Source organism: Saccoglossus kowalevskii, chromosome 3 (assembly GCF_978046115.1).
Source record: "Saccoglossus kowalevskii chromosome 3, keSacKowa6.1, whole genome shotgun sequence".
Classification (NCBI taxonomy): Eukaryota; Metazoa; Hemichordata; class Enteropneusta; family Harrimaniidae; genus Saccoglossus; species Saccoglossus kowalevskii.
In genome coordinates this window covers 33,931,796-33,948,935 of record NC_140643.1, presented here as the reverse complement: position 1 = coordinate 33,948,935, position 17,140 = coordinate 33,931,796, and the positions used below count along the sequence as shown (strand labels likewise).

At 40.7% G+C, this 17,140-nt stretch overlaps 2 protein-coding genes across 2 annotated transcripts in view; one reads left to right on the top strand and one right to left on the bottom strand.

Annotated features, from left to right (window-relative positions):
- Positions 1-9: 9 nt before the first annotated feature.
- On the bottom strand, positions 10-13,307 carry LOC102805168 (ankyrin repeat domain-containing protein 16-like). Its single transcript, XM_078012207.2, has 7 exons — positions 12,948-13,307; positions 4,435-4,557; positions 3,696-3,793; positions 2,895-3,046; positions 1,493-1,654; positions 900-978; positions 10-597 (listed from the first exon to the last, which is right to left on the bottom strand). Exons 1-7 carry the CDS (start codon positions 13,262-13,264, stop codon positions 443-445), a joined length of 1,086 nt encoding a protein of 361 aa, XP_077868333.1. The 5' UTR covers positions 13,265-13,307; the 3' UTR covers positions 10-442.
- Positions 13,308-13,340: 33 nt separating this feature from the next.
- Positions 13,341-17,140, top strand: part of LOC100377885 (F-box DNA helicase 1-like) — a 30,835-nt gene continuing 27,035 nt past the window's right edge. Inside the window, exon 1 of the mRNA XM_006820744.3 lies at positions 13,341-13,449. The gene's annotated coding sequence lies outside the window, so the exon portion shown is untranslated. The remainder of the gene's footprint in view (positions 13,450-17,140) is intronic.

The window sequence follows — 17,140 nt, the reverse complement described above, 5'->3', positions numbered from 1 at the left end:
CACCGACAGTTACAAATTGACACAGGAAATGTTTTTATTAAAAATAAAAATCAGAAAAAAAGATTGATAGTTACAGCTATCGCACTCGCAGTACAAAGAGATGAGAAATTATTCATTATTGGACATCAGAATCATGTTGTATTGTTTTCAGTAAACACAGTCCATGATTTCAAAATATCATCAGATCTATTCTAAAGTGGAAAACATGTGTGCTCTACAAAGTTTATGTTCCAATAAAAGTAGCTTACTATCTATGCTAAGTTGGAATAAAATTATTCTGTATATTTAGGACTTTAAGTACGTGGTCTGAGGGCTGGCACCCGATTTAAAATGTATACAACATATGGTTTGCTCACATAAGTATTGCCCTTGTACCATAATGTCCCTACAAATGTTCAGACGTGCGAATACAGTTGAACCAAAATAATAACTACTACTTCTATCAGTTTGTATATTTTTTAAACAACTGACAAATTTCTAGTTTGTTAGTCAGTTCACTTGGTTTAGTGCCGTTGATGTCTGTAATGTCTATGGCTCCATTCTTCAATAGTTCTTCAACACAGTCAAAGTGCTGACCCCCAACAGCCATGTGTAAAGCTGTGAAAACAAAGTTATGATTTGTTAATGAATCCTTCATTGAAAGTTCTCTTGCGATCAAAAAGTGAAGACATTATTTCATGAGATCTTTCTCGATCTCTAAATTTAATTTTTATAATATTTAATGTCAACGATTGTTTTAAAAAATACCATGTATAATATCCACAATTCTCAACATGCATAAGTACATGTTACATTACATGAGTACCTACACTGATTGACTTTGATATTGTGTAATATTCAAACATATACAGTGATATAATAAATTATACAATATCCAGCATGTTAGCAGACCACAGTACCTGTTCTTCCTTTACTGTCAGTGATATTGACATCTGCATTATGACATATCAAACAATCAATTGCTCCCACATGACCTTCCTGTATAAAAGGAAATAACCACTGTTTATTACTGGTATATTAACTTTTTATCTGGTAACTCAAAGTATCACAGTACAATTACTAGTACTGTAGAATACTTTATTTTTGCTTGGAAATCATTTTCGCTATTTTCGCTGAAGGGATGATTCCGTGAAAATAAAATCCAGCGAATATACTTTTTTTCCTATATTTCACATTAAACTCATAAAAAATCAGTGAAAATAAATTCCATACAAAACGCCCAAAAAGCCTTTTCAGCGAAAATTAATTCCAGCGAAAATAAAGTATTCCACAGTATTAGTACCGTATTATAAATTTGTTAAACTTCAGTGTTGTGAAGTGTTGATGCAAAATCTTGACCCTGATGTTGCTACCAGTATATCAAAAGGTAGAGTATGAAATGGCATATTCCATGCTCTTTTTCTTTTTTCAACAGTATTACATGTGATGGTAGGAGCTGTAAACTGACCTTTGACACAATGATTAGAATTGCACAAACCAGGCCTAAACTCACCTTTGCTGCCAGATGTAAGGGTGAAAGGCAACCAATTATAGTTTGTATATTCACAGACACATTACAATTGTTGATGAGGAAATTGAGGGATGTAACACAACCAGACTGGGATGCCAGATGGATTGCCTGACGACCCAAAATATCACCTTTATGAACATCAGCCTGTCAAGAACAATGAGTAAATATAATATGATGATGTTTGCATTTCAATACATGTAATAAGTTGTTATTAGCAAGAGACATCCTTGGTATCAAATGATTGTATACCCTACACACAATATACCTTGGGTAGACACTTCAATGTGTTTGTATTATTTACCGGTATTCATTTTATTGTTACTATTTGAAACATATATAGCACCATATTTCCATGAAGGAGCTTCACTATGGTAAAAATTAAAACTAAAATAATTGAAGTTATTGATGATACTCTTTTGTAGGCTTGATTAAATTGATGAGTCTTCAGTTTCTTATTAAATACAGGTAGTGAATCATACTTTTTCATGTCAATTGTGTTTTGGTGCAAGTCGTGTTTTCCATAAGATGACTTTACAAATGGGGTTGAATGACTTTAGAAGAGTTGATAAGTAGGTTGGGGCTTGGACATGAAGTGCCTTATACGTGATTCAAAAGGAGTTTGAAGTCAATACATAGCCAGTGATGCTTGTATAGAATAGGTGTAATTTTGTAGATGTTTCTAATATGAAAAAAACGCTGATTTGCAGGCAAGGACTATCAAACGTTGTGCAAGATTTATAAATGCTGCTTTTGGTAGAATATCAGTGTCACCAATTTTTATGTGCGGTAGGTCCATTTTATTCAGATTATGTTTTGATCCAAAGAAGAACAGCTCCATCTTATCTAGGTTTGATTTTAAAATGAATGAGGGATATGCAGCTTTCCATGCATGAACTTGATGTTGTTTTCTCTAATGTTACCTAGTGGTGATGTATACATGGTGAATACTGGAACAGAATCCTGTGGCACACCATAATTTAAATTGTGAGAGTTGCCATTGATTGTTACAATTTTGATCACTGAGGTATGATTTTTAACCATGCAGGTTATAAATATTGTGCAAATTGTAAATTAATATTCAAAACAAGCTTAGAAAAAACGACTGAGTGAACTACTGAGGGTATTGGAGGCAATGCTGACATGAAACACACTGGCATTCAACAGTTAGGATTAACATATTAACTTCTGAATCATTAAAATATTATTTATTTTGACCATAAAAACACATTTCTGTGATTTATAGAGATGCACTGTAATCAAGCCAAAAATGCTTGCGTCACTGATAAATGAAAACAAATTATCACTCAGAATAAATCAGTTTTCTTACCATATTGGAAAATGACATCCTGTAAATGAAAATTCTAATTTATTTGTTATGATTTACCTTGTGTAACATAATGAGTAAATCAGCTATGTCCACATAACCCACTCTCAGTGAATCCATTAATGGAGTGCTACCACAACTATCCACCATGTCAACCTGATAATGGCATCTGTGGATCATTATCTTTGCAGCCTCTGTGTTGCCATGGAGTGCTACAAAATAAACCATCATTTGTGTTCTTTTTAGCTTGTCGGGACTCATTTCACAATATGTCGATTACTGAACTCCATAATGTGTTGCACAACAAATATTGACACCTGAACAAGTTAAATAATGGAACAGAACCAATACTGAGTGTGTGATAAAAACTGTAATCCAACACACAGACAAACTTGGTTCATGCGTTTATTACAGTCGTTCTGAGAATTATTCGGACAGTCAGTTAGCAAAATGACTTGCAATTTTACAAAACACTTTGGTCTTTGCCCAATCTAGACTTGTTGGCACCACTTGATTGACGGGCGCTTGGTTTGGGATTACTATTTCATAGGGGTTGTCGGCATGGTAAATTGCAAGTACATGTACAACATATAACCTGTTAATGTATGGTAACTGTGGCGTGTCGTTTTGAAAACAGCCTTTTACCCGCATCTAGCAAGATGATGGAATGATCCCAATTGTGGGCGCCATCAAGTCTAGATTGGAAAAGACCCTGACAATGTAATGTAAAAGTGTTTTGCAAAGTTCCAAGATATATTGCTAACTGACTGTCCGAATAATTTTCAGAACGGCTGTAATGTGCTGCACCTTTGACATAGTCTATGGTAAAACTAAACATATGGTCAACATACGTGTTCATACCAGCAGTGTGCAGAGGAGTTCGGCCATTCTTACTGATTGTATTCCAAGTGTTCTCATCACAGTTTAGCAGATAGTTGAGAATGTCAACATGTCCCTCTCTGTGAAAATAACCAAAGTATAATGGTAAACAGATATCATAAGATAAATACACAAAATATACATTATATTATACCGGTGTTTCAATTGTCTGAATACATCGTTCTAATTGGTTGACAGCATGTTTTAATTATGCAAGCCATAATTAAATAGACAATATACCATGGTTTTTGTTTTTAGAATTAGCCCCCTAAAAATAATATTTTACAGAATTTACAGAACAATGTCACACAAAAAAATGGTTGCAGTCGCCAGTGGCTGGTTTTTGAACCTGGAAGTTATAGATCGGCATGTATATTTTTTTGGAAATCAAGATATATCTTTAAACCTTGCAACACCAATTAGTGTACCCATAATCCATGTATGCTAGTTCAATGGTGCAATTTTATTTCACCACAGTTGTGTCTCAGAATCACCTTTAAAATGCAGTTGGTATAATAATATAATATAATAGAAATCACCACTCCAGAGGTGGGTATACCACTTCATTTTGACTAGTTCACTCATACAGTGTATACACTGACATATATACCTCTTGTGTATATACCGGTATCTCATAAAACTGGTCAAAATCTTGTGGCATACTCGCCTCTAAGGGGTGGTTATTATGTGATGATAAATATGCTCCGTCTTTACTGTTCACCTTGCTGCGATGTGAAAACAATTCCAGCCATCTTTATTTCTCAGTTTTTGATTTGCACCATTTTGTATAAGTTCTTGAACAACCTCTAAGTTTGCTTTGGTACATGCTAACATCAATGGAGTCCTGTACAAACAAATACAACAAGATCATGATTCAGTCAAAACATAGTTAATGTTTTTTTTACTCTTGTGTGGGAGTTTTTGCAGTTAGCTTGTCTGTATATGTGTCTGTCCGTTCCACTGATATCTCAAGAACTGTATGTGCATAAATTTATTTATTTTAATTATTTAATCACTTTCACTGTGACTATCACTACATGTACATTTGTTGTATCATATTTGATTTCTTCGTGAAAAAGCTTCAAAATCTCCAAAACCTCTGCTAGTGCGCAGATTTGATTAGGTTTTAGTTGAAAACCATGCATATTAATAATCTAATTTGCATGATAATCAGCTAATTTTTAACTGTGTCCTGACTGTTCAACTGATATATGAAGGAGCCATTCATTAGATTTTGATGAAACTTTGTACATAGATGCTCTTGACTAATGCACAGATTTGATTAGTTTTGGGTAAAAATCCATGCATATAATTAACCTAATTTGCATAATGTGTGAAAAAAGCCTGTATTTTAAATGTTATATGGTCTGTATTGAATACAATAGAATTATACCCATCAACCATTAATTCAAACTACATGTTAACATCTCGTTATTATTCTATGATATTTCCATTCATTCATAAATATCACATCAATTTCACTTGTAGTCCCACTTGTAGAATGTATGATGTCATACAGCAGAAGTTAATGAGTAAATCAACCTTCTGATTCTTCATAAATAAATAATGTACTTTTGTTACCATTTCAGTTTCATGATCAGGGAACTCATCAAGTGCAACTGAATGTCCACAAACTTGTGGGAATTGATGTCACTGCGTAAACTCTTACGACACTTCAAATTTAGGCGAGGGTTCTCCGAACCCGCCTATTCACATAGTTCATACCCACCATAGACTCCGGTCAGTCAAAATGACTATTTTGAACTGTAGGCATTAATCAGCGATTCTGTCGGTGACGGAGAGATAGAATCTAGGTCAGGGGAAGCCCCATGACCTCAAGATTCTTTTACCCCTTACGTCACGAACCCACGTGACCGAGGCCACATGGCAACGCCATAGGTAGCCGTCCATCACTCTGGTTCCTTTATCTCCGCTTCGAGGACTTAGACCAATGCGACGGAAAGAGTAGGAATGTTGGGGGGGAGGACTACGTTCAATTACCCACCATAGACTCCGGTCAGTCAAAATGACTATTTTGAACTGTAGGCAGAGTCAGACACTGATAGGTGGCGGGTTTTTCCGAGCAAACAGAAAAAAAATAATGATGAAAGTCTTTTCCCAGTCCAGGATGAAAACAAACTCAAAAAACCTAAGTTAAGACCCCAAGAAGGGTGGTGTCTTACCTTGCCTGTGCTGTCCCTGAAGCAAGAAACCAATGCTGCTGTGGTGACTAATGCACAGATTTGATTAGTTTTGGGTAAAAATCCATGCATATAATTAACCTAATTTGCATAATGTGTGAAAAAAGCCTGTATTTTAAATGGTATATGGTCTGTATTGAATACAATAGAATTATACCCATCAACCATTAATTCAAACTACATGTTAACATCTCGTTATTATTCTATGATATTTCCATTCATTCATAAATATCACATCAATTTCACTTGTAGTCCCACTTGTAGAATGTATGATGTCATACAGCAGAAGTTAATGAGTAAATCAACCTTCTGATTCTTCATAAATAAATAATGTACTTTTGTTACCATTTCAGTTTCATGATCAGGGAACTCATCAAGTGCAACTGAATGTCCACAAACTTGTGGGAATTGATGTCACTGCGTAAACTCTTACGACACTTCAAATTTAGGCGAGGGTTCTCCGAACCCGCCTATTCACATAGTTCATACCCACCATAGACTCCGGTCAGTCAAAATGACTATTTTGAACTGTAGGCATTAATCAGCGATTCTGTCGGTGACGGAGAGATAGAATCTAGGTCAGGGGAAGCCCCATGACCTCAAGATTCTTTTACCCCTTACGTCACGAACCCACGTGACCGAGGCCACATGGCAACGCCATAGGTAGCCGTCCATCACTCTGGTTCCTTTATCTCCGCTTCGAGGACTTAGACCAATGCGACGGAAAGAGTGTGAATGTTGGGGGGGGAGGACTACGTTCAATTACCCACCATAGACTCCGGTCAGTCAAAATGACTATTTTGAACTGTAGGCAGAGTCAGACACTGATAGGTGGCGGGTTTTTCCGAGCAAACAGAAAAAAAATAATGATGAAAGTCTTTTCCCAGTCCAGGATGAAAACAAACTCAAAAAACCTAAGTTAAGACCCCAAGAAGGGTGGTGTCTTACCTTGCCTGTGCTGTCCCTGAAGCAAGAAACCAATGCTGCTGTGGTGACAGGGTTCGGTGCGCCCGAGAAAGCTAGAACCAAGCCGAATTCGGGGGTGATAAGCTAGAAGTAGGACCGAAACAGTTCGCATGAGGGCGTAGGTCGAAAGAAGCGAAACCTGGGAGCTTCCAGGGAGTGCTCGTGGTACAGACAATCTGCCCGCAAGAATGCCGAGACTGACTTATCGCCTATGTGCAGGGCCCCTGCGGTCGTACGGGCTGGGTCAGTAAACAAAGCCTGACCCGTTACGATGGGGCCTAACCTGAAGAGACCCTACTCAATAGATTGGGTGTCTCTTAGGTAGTAGTTGATGAAGACGTTCTGCGTTCTCCAGAAGCCTGCCCACAGAATGTGTTCGAGAGGGGTGCCTGAAGCTAGCGCTAATGAGTTAGCAATCACACGGACCTCATGTGCTCGTACTTGGTGTCTCTGCAAGGTCTGTGTTGAGGAGGGTAGTGTATTATAGACCTCCAGTACAGTCGCAGTAATCCACCTGGAGATGGAAGTCGGGGAAGCCGGCTTATCCTGTTTGCCAGGGCCGTAACACAAAAACATGTGTTTGGTTCCCCGTCTGGAAAACCTGGTACGGTTCTCGTAGCAACTCAGCGCTCGGACCGGGCAGAGAAGCAATTCCTCCTGATCCTCTGAACCGACAATATTTGACAGCCGGGGGATGACGATCGGTTGAGGATCGTGTCCTGGGATTTGGTTCTTGGCGAGAAACCCGATTCGTGTCTTTAGTACAACTTGATCGTCCATGAAGGCGGCACAACCGTCCGCGAAGGACAGTGTACCTAGCTCTGACCTGTGCCTATCTGAGGCGAGGGCCAGTAGGAAGACTGTTTTCCACATCAAAAACTTGAGTGGTGCTGAAACGAGAGGCTCAAAAGGAGGTCTGCTTAGGGCTGATAAAATTGGGCGGTTCCCTAGAACGGGCCCTGGGCCTCTGATTATGGAAAGCAGTAAACAGTCTCCTAATAATGGGACAATCGGATAACTTGACCCCAAAGAGTTTTCTATGGTAGGGGACAAGAATGACCTGTAGCCAACGATCGCTGCGTAGGACCATCAAACAAGTGGACAAAGAAGTCTGCTACCTGGCCGATAGAGGGATGGCATGGATCAATCTCCCTTCCACTACACCAACCGGTGTATGCTCGCCACTTCGAGTCGTAGGCAGCGTTGGTAGAATACTGTTCGCCCTGGCCAGGACGTTGGCAGCCCGCTTAGATAGACCTTTCGTCTGCGCGAGTCTACTGAGAATCTCCATGCGTGTAAGTGGTACACTGCTGGGCTTGTTGGTAGTGTGCCGTTCGGTTGGTACAGCAAGTCCGGTATGTCCGGCAGCACTACCGGTGTTTCGACTATCATTTCCAGCAGGAGCGGAAACCAGGCCTTGGTCGGCCAATTAGGCGCAACCAGAGTTAATATGCAGGTGGGCTCTTGTCGAAGTTTCTCCAGTACCCGGTTAATTAGCGGGAAAGGAGGAAAGGCGTACGCATCCATATGGGACCAGAGGATCGATAAGGCGTCCACGGCCCATGCTCCTGGTGTCGGCAGGAGTGTTACGTACGTCGGGAGCTTGGCGTTCCAGGGTGCGGCGAACAGGTCTATCCTTGGACCTTCCCACAGCCAAAACAGTCTGGAGGCTACCCACTGGGGGATCTGCCATTCCGTGTTCTGGAGACGGAGGCACCTTGAAAGGGCGTCTGCCAGACTGTTTCTCACCCCTGGAAGGTGGTGTGCGGTTAGCTCCACATTGTATTCCAGGCACCAAAGGAGAATTTGCTCTGCTAGGACCGACAACGATAGGGAACGCGTCCCCCCTCCTTGTTGATGTAGGAGACTACCGCTGTGTTGTCTGTGCGGAGCAGGACTCTGTGGTCTCGAACTTCGGGTCGAAAGCGTGAAAGTGCTAGGTGCACTGCTTTCAGCTCGAGCCAGTTGATATGGTGGTCCCGAACCCATTGCAGGGGCCATATTCCTTGGGCTTGTTTGTCCAATAGATGCGCTCCCCACCCTTGGAGAGAGGCGTCTGTTACCAGAGTCATGGTTGTGACGAGTGGGTCCAAGGGGACCCCCTGCCTGAAGTTGGTCAGTGACGACCACCAGGACAGGGTTTCCTTTACTTGGTCTGGGATCAATACCCGTCTGTTTAGTTCCCGTAGGTAAGCTCGGTATTCCAATAACAAGTGTTGGACCGGGCGGCTGCGTAGTGCGGCCTGGGGAACTACCCTTCGAACGGAGGTCATCATTCCGATGAGCCGCACTAGTTCTCGGAGAGACACTGAAGGTACGCTGACTAGGCGTTCTGCTAGGTTGCTTAGCGCTAGGCAACGCGCTCGAGATGGGCGAACCAGGCCTACTTCGGTGTCGAACTCCATGCCCAGAAACACCAACTGTTGAGTCGGGTCGGGATGGGACTTTTTGTGATTTACTAAAAAGCCCAACTGGTGGAGTAAATCCTGTGTAAGCCTTACATGTCTGGCTAATAACCCCTTGTCTGGGTTGTGTATCAACCAACGGGGCGGAGAAGATGTCAGAGGTATTCTGTAACTGCGTGTGACCACCTGGAGCGTCCAGGGGTCGGTTACCTGCTGCCTCCAAGCCGGAATGCACCGGTGCAATCTGCGTGCAACAGGGATCTGTGGCCATGGGTTCGGCGGTTGCAAGAGGGGGGGGGTTCTTCTCTACCGTGAGGTGAGCCTCCCCGTAGATCACTAAGCTGTAGCCTGATCTCTTGCCGAACGCAGGCCCATCCCCCCTGTCGCAGAGGTAAGCGTCAAACATGCTTACCCCGCTGCCGGGGATGATGACCACCCGAGGAGGAGGAGCCACCACCTGGTCCTCTCTTTCCTGGGGGCGCGCCGCTACCGTTCCCTCCCGCGGATGGGTACGAGCGCTTGCCTCCTGGCTGACTCTGTTTAGCGGAGCTAGTCCTAGGGCATTGTGTTTTCTGTGCTTGGGGCGCCCTCCGTTTACCCTTGGCAGCGGCCAACTGGCTAGCGGATTCGACTTGGACCATTTGGTTTGTTACACCCCGAAGCTCTGCGACTGCCCCCGCTATCTCCCATCAAAGCGGGTGGAGGATCTCCAATCTGTGTAACTGAGGCGGTGGCGAACCCCCTGATTCGTGAAACACACAGGTCTAAAACCGCGTCTCGCTGCACAGTAGTAGCCCCGGCCAAGAGAGCTATATGACACTGGAGGATATCGCACATAGCCATACGGTGGCCTACCATTAACTGTGTCGCCTGGTCTAGGAGGCGAGTGCGTTCTGCATCTGAGGTCTCAGAGTTCTGTGCGCGCACAAGAATGCGCTCCAGTGTGGCGCCCACAAATTCAAGGAAATTGATGGGTTGCAACTCCGCTCTTAGGGCATGTTGGATAGTCTCAGAATGGGTCGATGAGAATGACCATGGAACGCGGCCATCCCCCTTCACGTGGTTGGCAAAACAGAGGTTTGTGGTACAGGGGTCCGGGGAAGGAGCCTTGGGGTCCGGTCGGGGACTTCTGGTTTCGTCCCACGAATTGGGGTCCGAATCCGAGATTGCCCCGATGGGGTAGCGTTTAGTCCAGCGAAAGGAGTTATGCAAAAGATTGCCCCAGCCCGGGCTTTCGGCGTTACCTCCTCCGCGGCTGACCAACGACCGCCCCTCAATACCGTCTGCGTGCCGTCCCCCACGCTCAGCGCTCGGCTGGACCAGGGGAGACGTGCAGATGGGGTGGATCTGGATCCCGGCGCCTGTGATCCCATCAGCGTAGAAGCGACCTCCAGGGGCACAGCCTCGCCGTTGCCGGTAAAGTTGGGAAACCCACTGTCTGAAAAAACAGACTGTGTAGATGCCCTCCGATCAGCGGGAGGAGACCGAAAAAATCGGCACCCCTACTATCGGGCCCTTTGCTTGGTATCCCGGTATGAGAACCGGTAGCCGAGCGCGAGGACTTGTCATTCATGCCAACGCACAACTCACTCATACCCATGCCGGTAGCACTTGCCGCACGACCTTTTCGCGAACGAGCGACGCGTCAGTCTAGACTATTTTGACATGCTGCTGGAACGATTCCCAGGCTTCCGAACCCCAGCGATTACACATATTCTCTAGGCAGATACCTGAACCCCGAACGCACGTGAAACAACGGTAGCACTTTGAATGCGGGTTCCATTCCTGCAATTGCTGCGTACACTGAGTACAAATCCGCCTCATAAACTGAGGAGATAATACCGGCGGTGAGCCTCTGGCGTTGCCAGTGCATCTGTCCATTTCCAAATACATTAAAAATAAAAGACAACATGCATGAGCGAAACGAATTACAGTTGTAAAAGGTGCCGCCATGAAATCAACATGTGGTTACGTGGTGGCGCCGGGTTTGATCTCTTTGTTGTGGAAAAGCATAACACACAAAGGGGAAAACGACACGAGGGTAAAAAAACAAGAAAAACTTGTCCTACCAGCAAGAATGTCGGATGCCGCGGCTGTGGCGACGACCCACGCTAGAAACCCGGACAGGAAAAAGCAACAGAGCCAGGCAGAACCGCTCAGAATCATTCCCCGACGAGGTGGAGAAAATTGAAGAGTGATGGACGGCTACCTATGGCGTTGCCATGTGGCCTCAGTCACGTGGGTTCGTGACGTAAGGGGTAAAAGAATTTTGAGGTCCCCTGACCTAGATTCTATCTCTCTGTCACTGGCAGAATCGCTGATTAATGCCTACAGTTCAAAATAGTCATTTTGACTGACCGAAGTCTATGGTGGGTAATTGAACGTAGTGAATATATGCAATTTGTGAATGTATGCAATCTAATAATATATACATTCCAGGCAACAACATGTGTAACCAATTCTAGTTGGTAATTTAACAGTATGAGTGGGAAGTTTAAAAACTATGATGATCATTATAAAAACGCTATAGTCATCACACCAGTCATGTTTAATATTGGTTCCATGCAACATATACAACTGAACAAATTTAAAATATTAAATGTTACACATATGAAAAGTACCTGTGGAGTGTCTATAGTTAAAAGTCAAAGGTCAGCCTTAACAAAATCACAAATAAGTGCCCATATTCTACAAAATGAAATCAGCACCACAAACACCTAGATGTATGCCCAGTTCCTTTGATGTAGGTGATTATTAAATTAAATCACAGTGTGAAACTGAAATGAAACTGAAGACAAAAGAACACTTTCTATTGAAATGTAAACTATATGAAACTGAAAGAAATCAATTATTCAAAGAGAATACTATACAGATGGACAAATCATGATAGCAATGTTGAAGGGCGGTGGTCATAGCACATGTGCGACATTTGTATTGATAAACCTAAATTTTCACCTAATCCAATATGCTCTTCTAATGGAAATCACAAGTATGAGGTTAGACCTGGGCACGACTTGCACTAATTACCACCGGTGACTCCTTTGACACCTTCCAACCACCTAAACAAATACCTAACCAAAGCTCACTTTGTACTTGTTGATCTATGTAACATTTAAAGTCGTCATCTTTGTTTATATAAGACCCATTTCATACATGCGTGGTGCGACAACCATCGCCCTCTAAAATAATACTGTCATTGTAACAAACAAAAGAATCTCTAAATCCACACCAAACTATTTTAACATCAGAGAACAACAATATTAAAAAATTACCAGCTGCCTCAAAATAAGTATTATGTTTGTACGTGTGATTGTGAGTATTTGTTAATTGAACCATGGAAGCATGTTATTTCCATGGTTCAACAATAATAGTATTTTATATTGTTCTTGAAAAATGTGTTAACTCCAAATTGTTTTTTGCAAAGGATTATGGGATAGCTTAGACAAAAACAGTAACAAATCTTCAAAACAATCTTCCCAGTAAAATTAATGGAAAGTCAAACAATATCATCATACATTTTTACCAATGGAAAAGATGTGAGCCCCCTCCCCCAAACGCCCTCTACTGTTTACTAGTATTTTAATATCCCACAATTCTTTGCAAAATCCAACATGTAAAAGTTATTTTTTTAAAGCTCAAATTCTTCTCATAAGTTATCTTACCAGTCAGCCCTTTTTAGGGAGTCAACAGTGACATTCTGGGAGAGCAAATATTTTAAGCAATCCGTCTGTCCGTATAACGCTGCTTCGTGAATTGCTCGTTTGCCGTCCAGATTACCTGTTTCAAAACAAGCGCCGTGCTCACCCAGGAACCGCAGCACTTCAACGTGTCCATGCCTTGCCGCTAAATGTGCGACAGTGTCACCGGATTTATCGTGAAAACATGTAAGAAGATCTGCCACATCATTTCCATTCCCTAAAACCTGCTTCAGAGTATGTAGATCGCCTTGTTGAGCCGATTTTAGAAGTTGTTCATTCATTCTAAAAGTGTCTGCAACATATGTCAGCCATGATGGTTCTCGTGAAACTTTCTCGCGAGTTTCCGAGTTCAGAGGGCGCTGTGGTGGGAAAATAAACATTGCATTGCAAATGTTCGTGGCAAATCATGATGCAAGTTTGATGTCTTGATGTAAGAACAGCATACAGTTTATCCAATTCCATGTAGGTAAGTTGTTCAGTCGTGACACATTGTTGCTTTGATCTCGACGCTATTAGAGATTACAGTAAAAAAAAAAGCAAGAAGTTTTACGGATTGCATACAAATGTCTGTTTCGCTAAACTTTGATCCGATCGTTCAGTCATTCATCGACTCCAATGCAAGGCCCGAGTGAACTGCAGCTAGGCCCGAGTTAGAGTTGGACCATTTGATTTTTGAGGGGGGAGGTCAGCTCAGTGAAAGGCAAACTTTTTTTTTTTTTTTTATGTGTTTGGAAATTTTTTTTTATCAGTAGGTTTGCTTGCAATTTTTTTTTTTAGGAGTTAATCATATCCAACATTTTTTTTTCATTATCTTCAACGGTGGTAGAAAAGACTTGCTATTTTACTGCTATTTTACGTTTTTTCGACAAAGTGGCCTCAATTTTGACAAATTTGATCAAATCTCAAGACAAAACAGTCGACCATTTTGGTCCAAATTTTGAAAAAAAATAAGACGTGCACGTGTAACGCAATATACATGATCATCATATAAAGTTTGATTGAAATCGCCCTATTCAGCTTCGGGAAACAGTTCCAGACACGTTACAGACTGTGAATTTAAGATATTAAACAAAATGGCCGCCATTTCGACAAATTTGATCAAATCTCAAAACAAAACATGGTGTTGTATTGTCTTGAAGTATAGTACCTATGTACAAACTTTCAAGTGAATCAGGCGATATCTTTCAGAGGAATCAGCACAAAAATTTAAAAAAAATGAAATGGCTGTGAGTCGGCCATTTTGGACCGAATCTTGAAAAAAAAGTGACGTGCACCAGTAACCCAATATGCATGATCACCATACAAAGTTTGATTGAAATCGCCCTGTTCACGTTTAAATATCAGAATTTAGCAAATTTGAGGGACAAAATGGCTGCCAGTCACCCATATTTAATTGAATCGTAACGAAAATTGGCATATGTAGGTCATTATAGATTGTCTGTATACCAAGTTTGAACGAGATCGGTCAAAGACTGTCCGATAAATGGATCCAGAAGGACGGACAGAACCGTTTTCGGACTTCGTCCGAACTGGGACTAAAAAGGTTCGTCGGTAGTCCGAAAACAAAAAGAAAAATAAGAAGAGAAAGTGTGCATCGTCCCCACATCCTGTTACAAAGCAACAAAAGATCACTGACATTGTAACAAAAAGGGCTAAAATGCAGGTGACTGCTACATGTACTAAAGTGGCTGATGACAGTGGAATGGTTGGTGCAAGTGAGGTGGGTGGTGATAGTGGAATGGTTGGTGCAAGTGAGGTGGGTGGTAAGAGTGGAGTGGTTGGTGAATGTGGGTTGGGTGGTGAGAATGAGATGGTAGGTATGAGTGAGGTGGGTGGTGAGAATGAGATGGTAGGTGTGAGTGAGGTGGGTGGTGTTAGTGGAATGGTTGGTGACAATAAGATAGGTGGTGAGAATGAGATGGTAGGTGTGAGTGAGGTGAGTGGTGATTGTGGAATGGTTGGTGAAAGTGAGGTGGGTGGTGAGAGTGGAATGGTTGGTGAATGTGGGTTGGGTGGTGAGAATGAGATAGTAGGTGTGAGTGAGGTGAGTGGTGACAGTGAGGTGGGTGGTGAGAGTCGGATTGTAGGTCAGAACAAGATTGCTCTGTGTGATGTAAAACATTTGCTGACAAAAAAATTTCTCATTTATTTTAATATTTATTTTATTACATTTTATTTATTTTTGACTCCCGTGTGCGAAGCACACAATGGGAGTCTTTGCAGTTGCCCTGTCTGTATGTGTGATCTAATATCTCAAGAACGGTATGTTGGTTTTTAATGAAACTTGGTGAATAGATGCTCTGGGCTAATACGCAGATTTGATTAGGTTTTCATTAGTCAATTTTCGCTTTTCCACTGATATCTCAAGTACTAATCATCACATTTCAATGAAACTTGCAGAGATACATAGGACGATGCACAGACAAATATGAGATATACTAATTACCTAATTTGCGTAATTACTCAATTTTTAGCTTTTGATATTTCAAGTACTATGACTTCATTTCTTTTCAATGAATCTTGGTACATAGATGTTCTAGGACAATACACAGACCTGATTAGTTTTGGGTTAAGATCATATTAAATACTTAATTTGCATAATAAATCATAATTTTTGATTATAATCACATTTCAATGAAACTTTGTACATAGATGGTCTGTGACAGTACTTATCTTAATTTAATGAATCTTGGTACATATATACTCTAACACAATGTGATGATCAAGTTAGTTTTAGGTTTATATACATCTATAATAATTATATAATATCTATAATAATATAAATCTATAATAATAATTTACTTTTCAGCTTTCAATTAATTTAGTTATGATTAAACATCACATTATAATGAAACTTTGTACATGTGCACCCTGGAACAATATAAAGACCTAAACCTATACATAATAATTTCTCAATTTGTATAATAATTCATTTGGTTCATTGAGGTAATCCACAGACATGATTAGTTTAATGCATATTGATTATCTATGATTAGCCCATTTCTGATATTAAACAAAAATCAGATTTAAATTGAATTCATCGCAGAGGTGCTCTGGAACTAATTAGAATAAAAACCATGGATGAAAAATCAAATGTATTTTCTGTATGTATTATAAATTGTGATAATGTGAATCACATTTTTTCATGTTATGCATCTCAAATATTAGTTGCCAAGCTTCTTGTTTGAAAAGCAAATCTTAAATTTTGAATTAATTTTAATGTGTCTCCAATACTCTCAGCACTCAAGAGTTCTTTCTAAGCTTCCTTTGATATTTATTTTATTTGTACTTGTTTAATACGACATGGTTCCATACAATCATGAATGTATCTTGTCTATTATTGTGGTCACATAACATACTGTGGAATGCTTTATTTGCACTGGCATTTTATTTTCCCTGTTTTACCTGTAGTCAATTTCCTGCAAAATAAATTCCAGTGAAAATGCTGCTTTCTCTATACGTTGCATTAATACAACATAGTGAAAAATTAGATCCACACAATGCCAAAAAGCTGTTTTCAGCAAAAATAAATTCCAGAGAAAATAAAGTATTTTACAGTAGTCAGCAATATTGCAAGCAACTTTTCTAACAATGTTTCTGTTTTAGTCTGTAAATGTATTTAAACTAAAACAGCTAAATTGTCAGATGTTGCATGCAATACCGCATTTGCTCTATTAGTAGCGCATGCTCTTATGTAAATAACAGAGGTGTTTCTATGGTCAAAATACATCATATTTTAATAAATCAGTATACAATTAATGCAATTGTTGCCGTACATGTGCTTCTATTGGAGATGCTCATCTAATAGAGCATGTATGGTATACAATCTAAATGCAACCAGAGTGAAATTGTTTTTGAAATTAATATTGAAATGCAGATAATAATTTTCCCTCTGCTACTAATTAATTAATCCACAAACCAGAATCATTGACATCCATTTATATATGACCTAGTTTCTTTTTGTACTATGTGCCCCCTTATCTTGGCAGGAAGAATTGCCATATTTTTATGACGCAGTAATTCAAGTGAATTTACCGTGTTCAGAGATGACACGACAACAGCTGATGGAAACATTTTTTTTTCCCGAAGTCGTATAGTGACAAATATTTTTTTTTACACTGGTGAAGCAGCAATTTTTTTTTTTGAAGAACCCTTCA

Coding starts and splice junctions, on each gene's coding strand:
- LOC102805168 (XM_078012207.2), bottom strand. CDS start 13,264: ATGAATGAACAACTTCTAAAATCGGCTCAACAAGGCGATCTACATACT. Junction 3,047..3,695: donor AACTCCTCTGCACACTGCTG/GTATGAACACGT, acceptor TTTATTTTGTAG/CACTCCATGGCAACACAGAG. Junction 598..899: donor TGACAGTAAAGGAAGAACAG/GTACTGTGGTCT, acceptor TTGTTTTCACAG/CTTTACACATGGCTGTTGGG.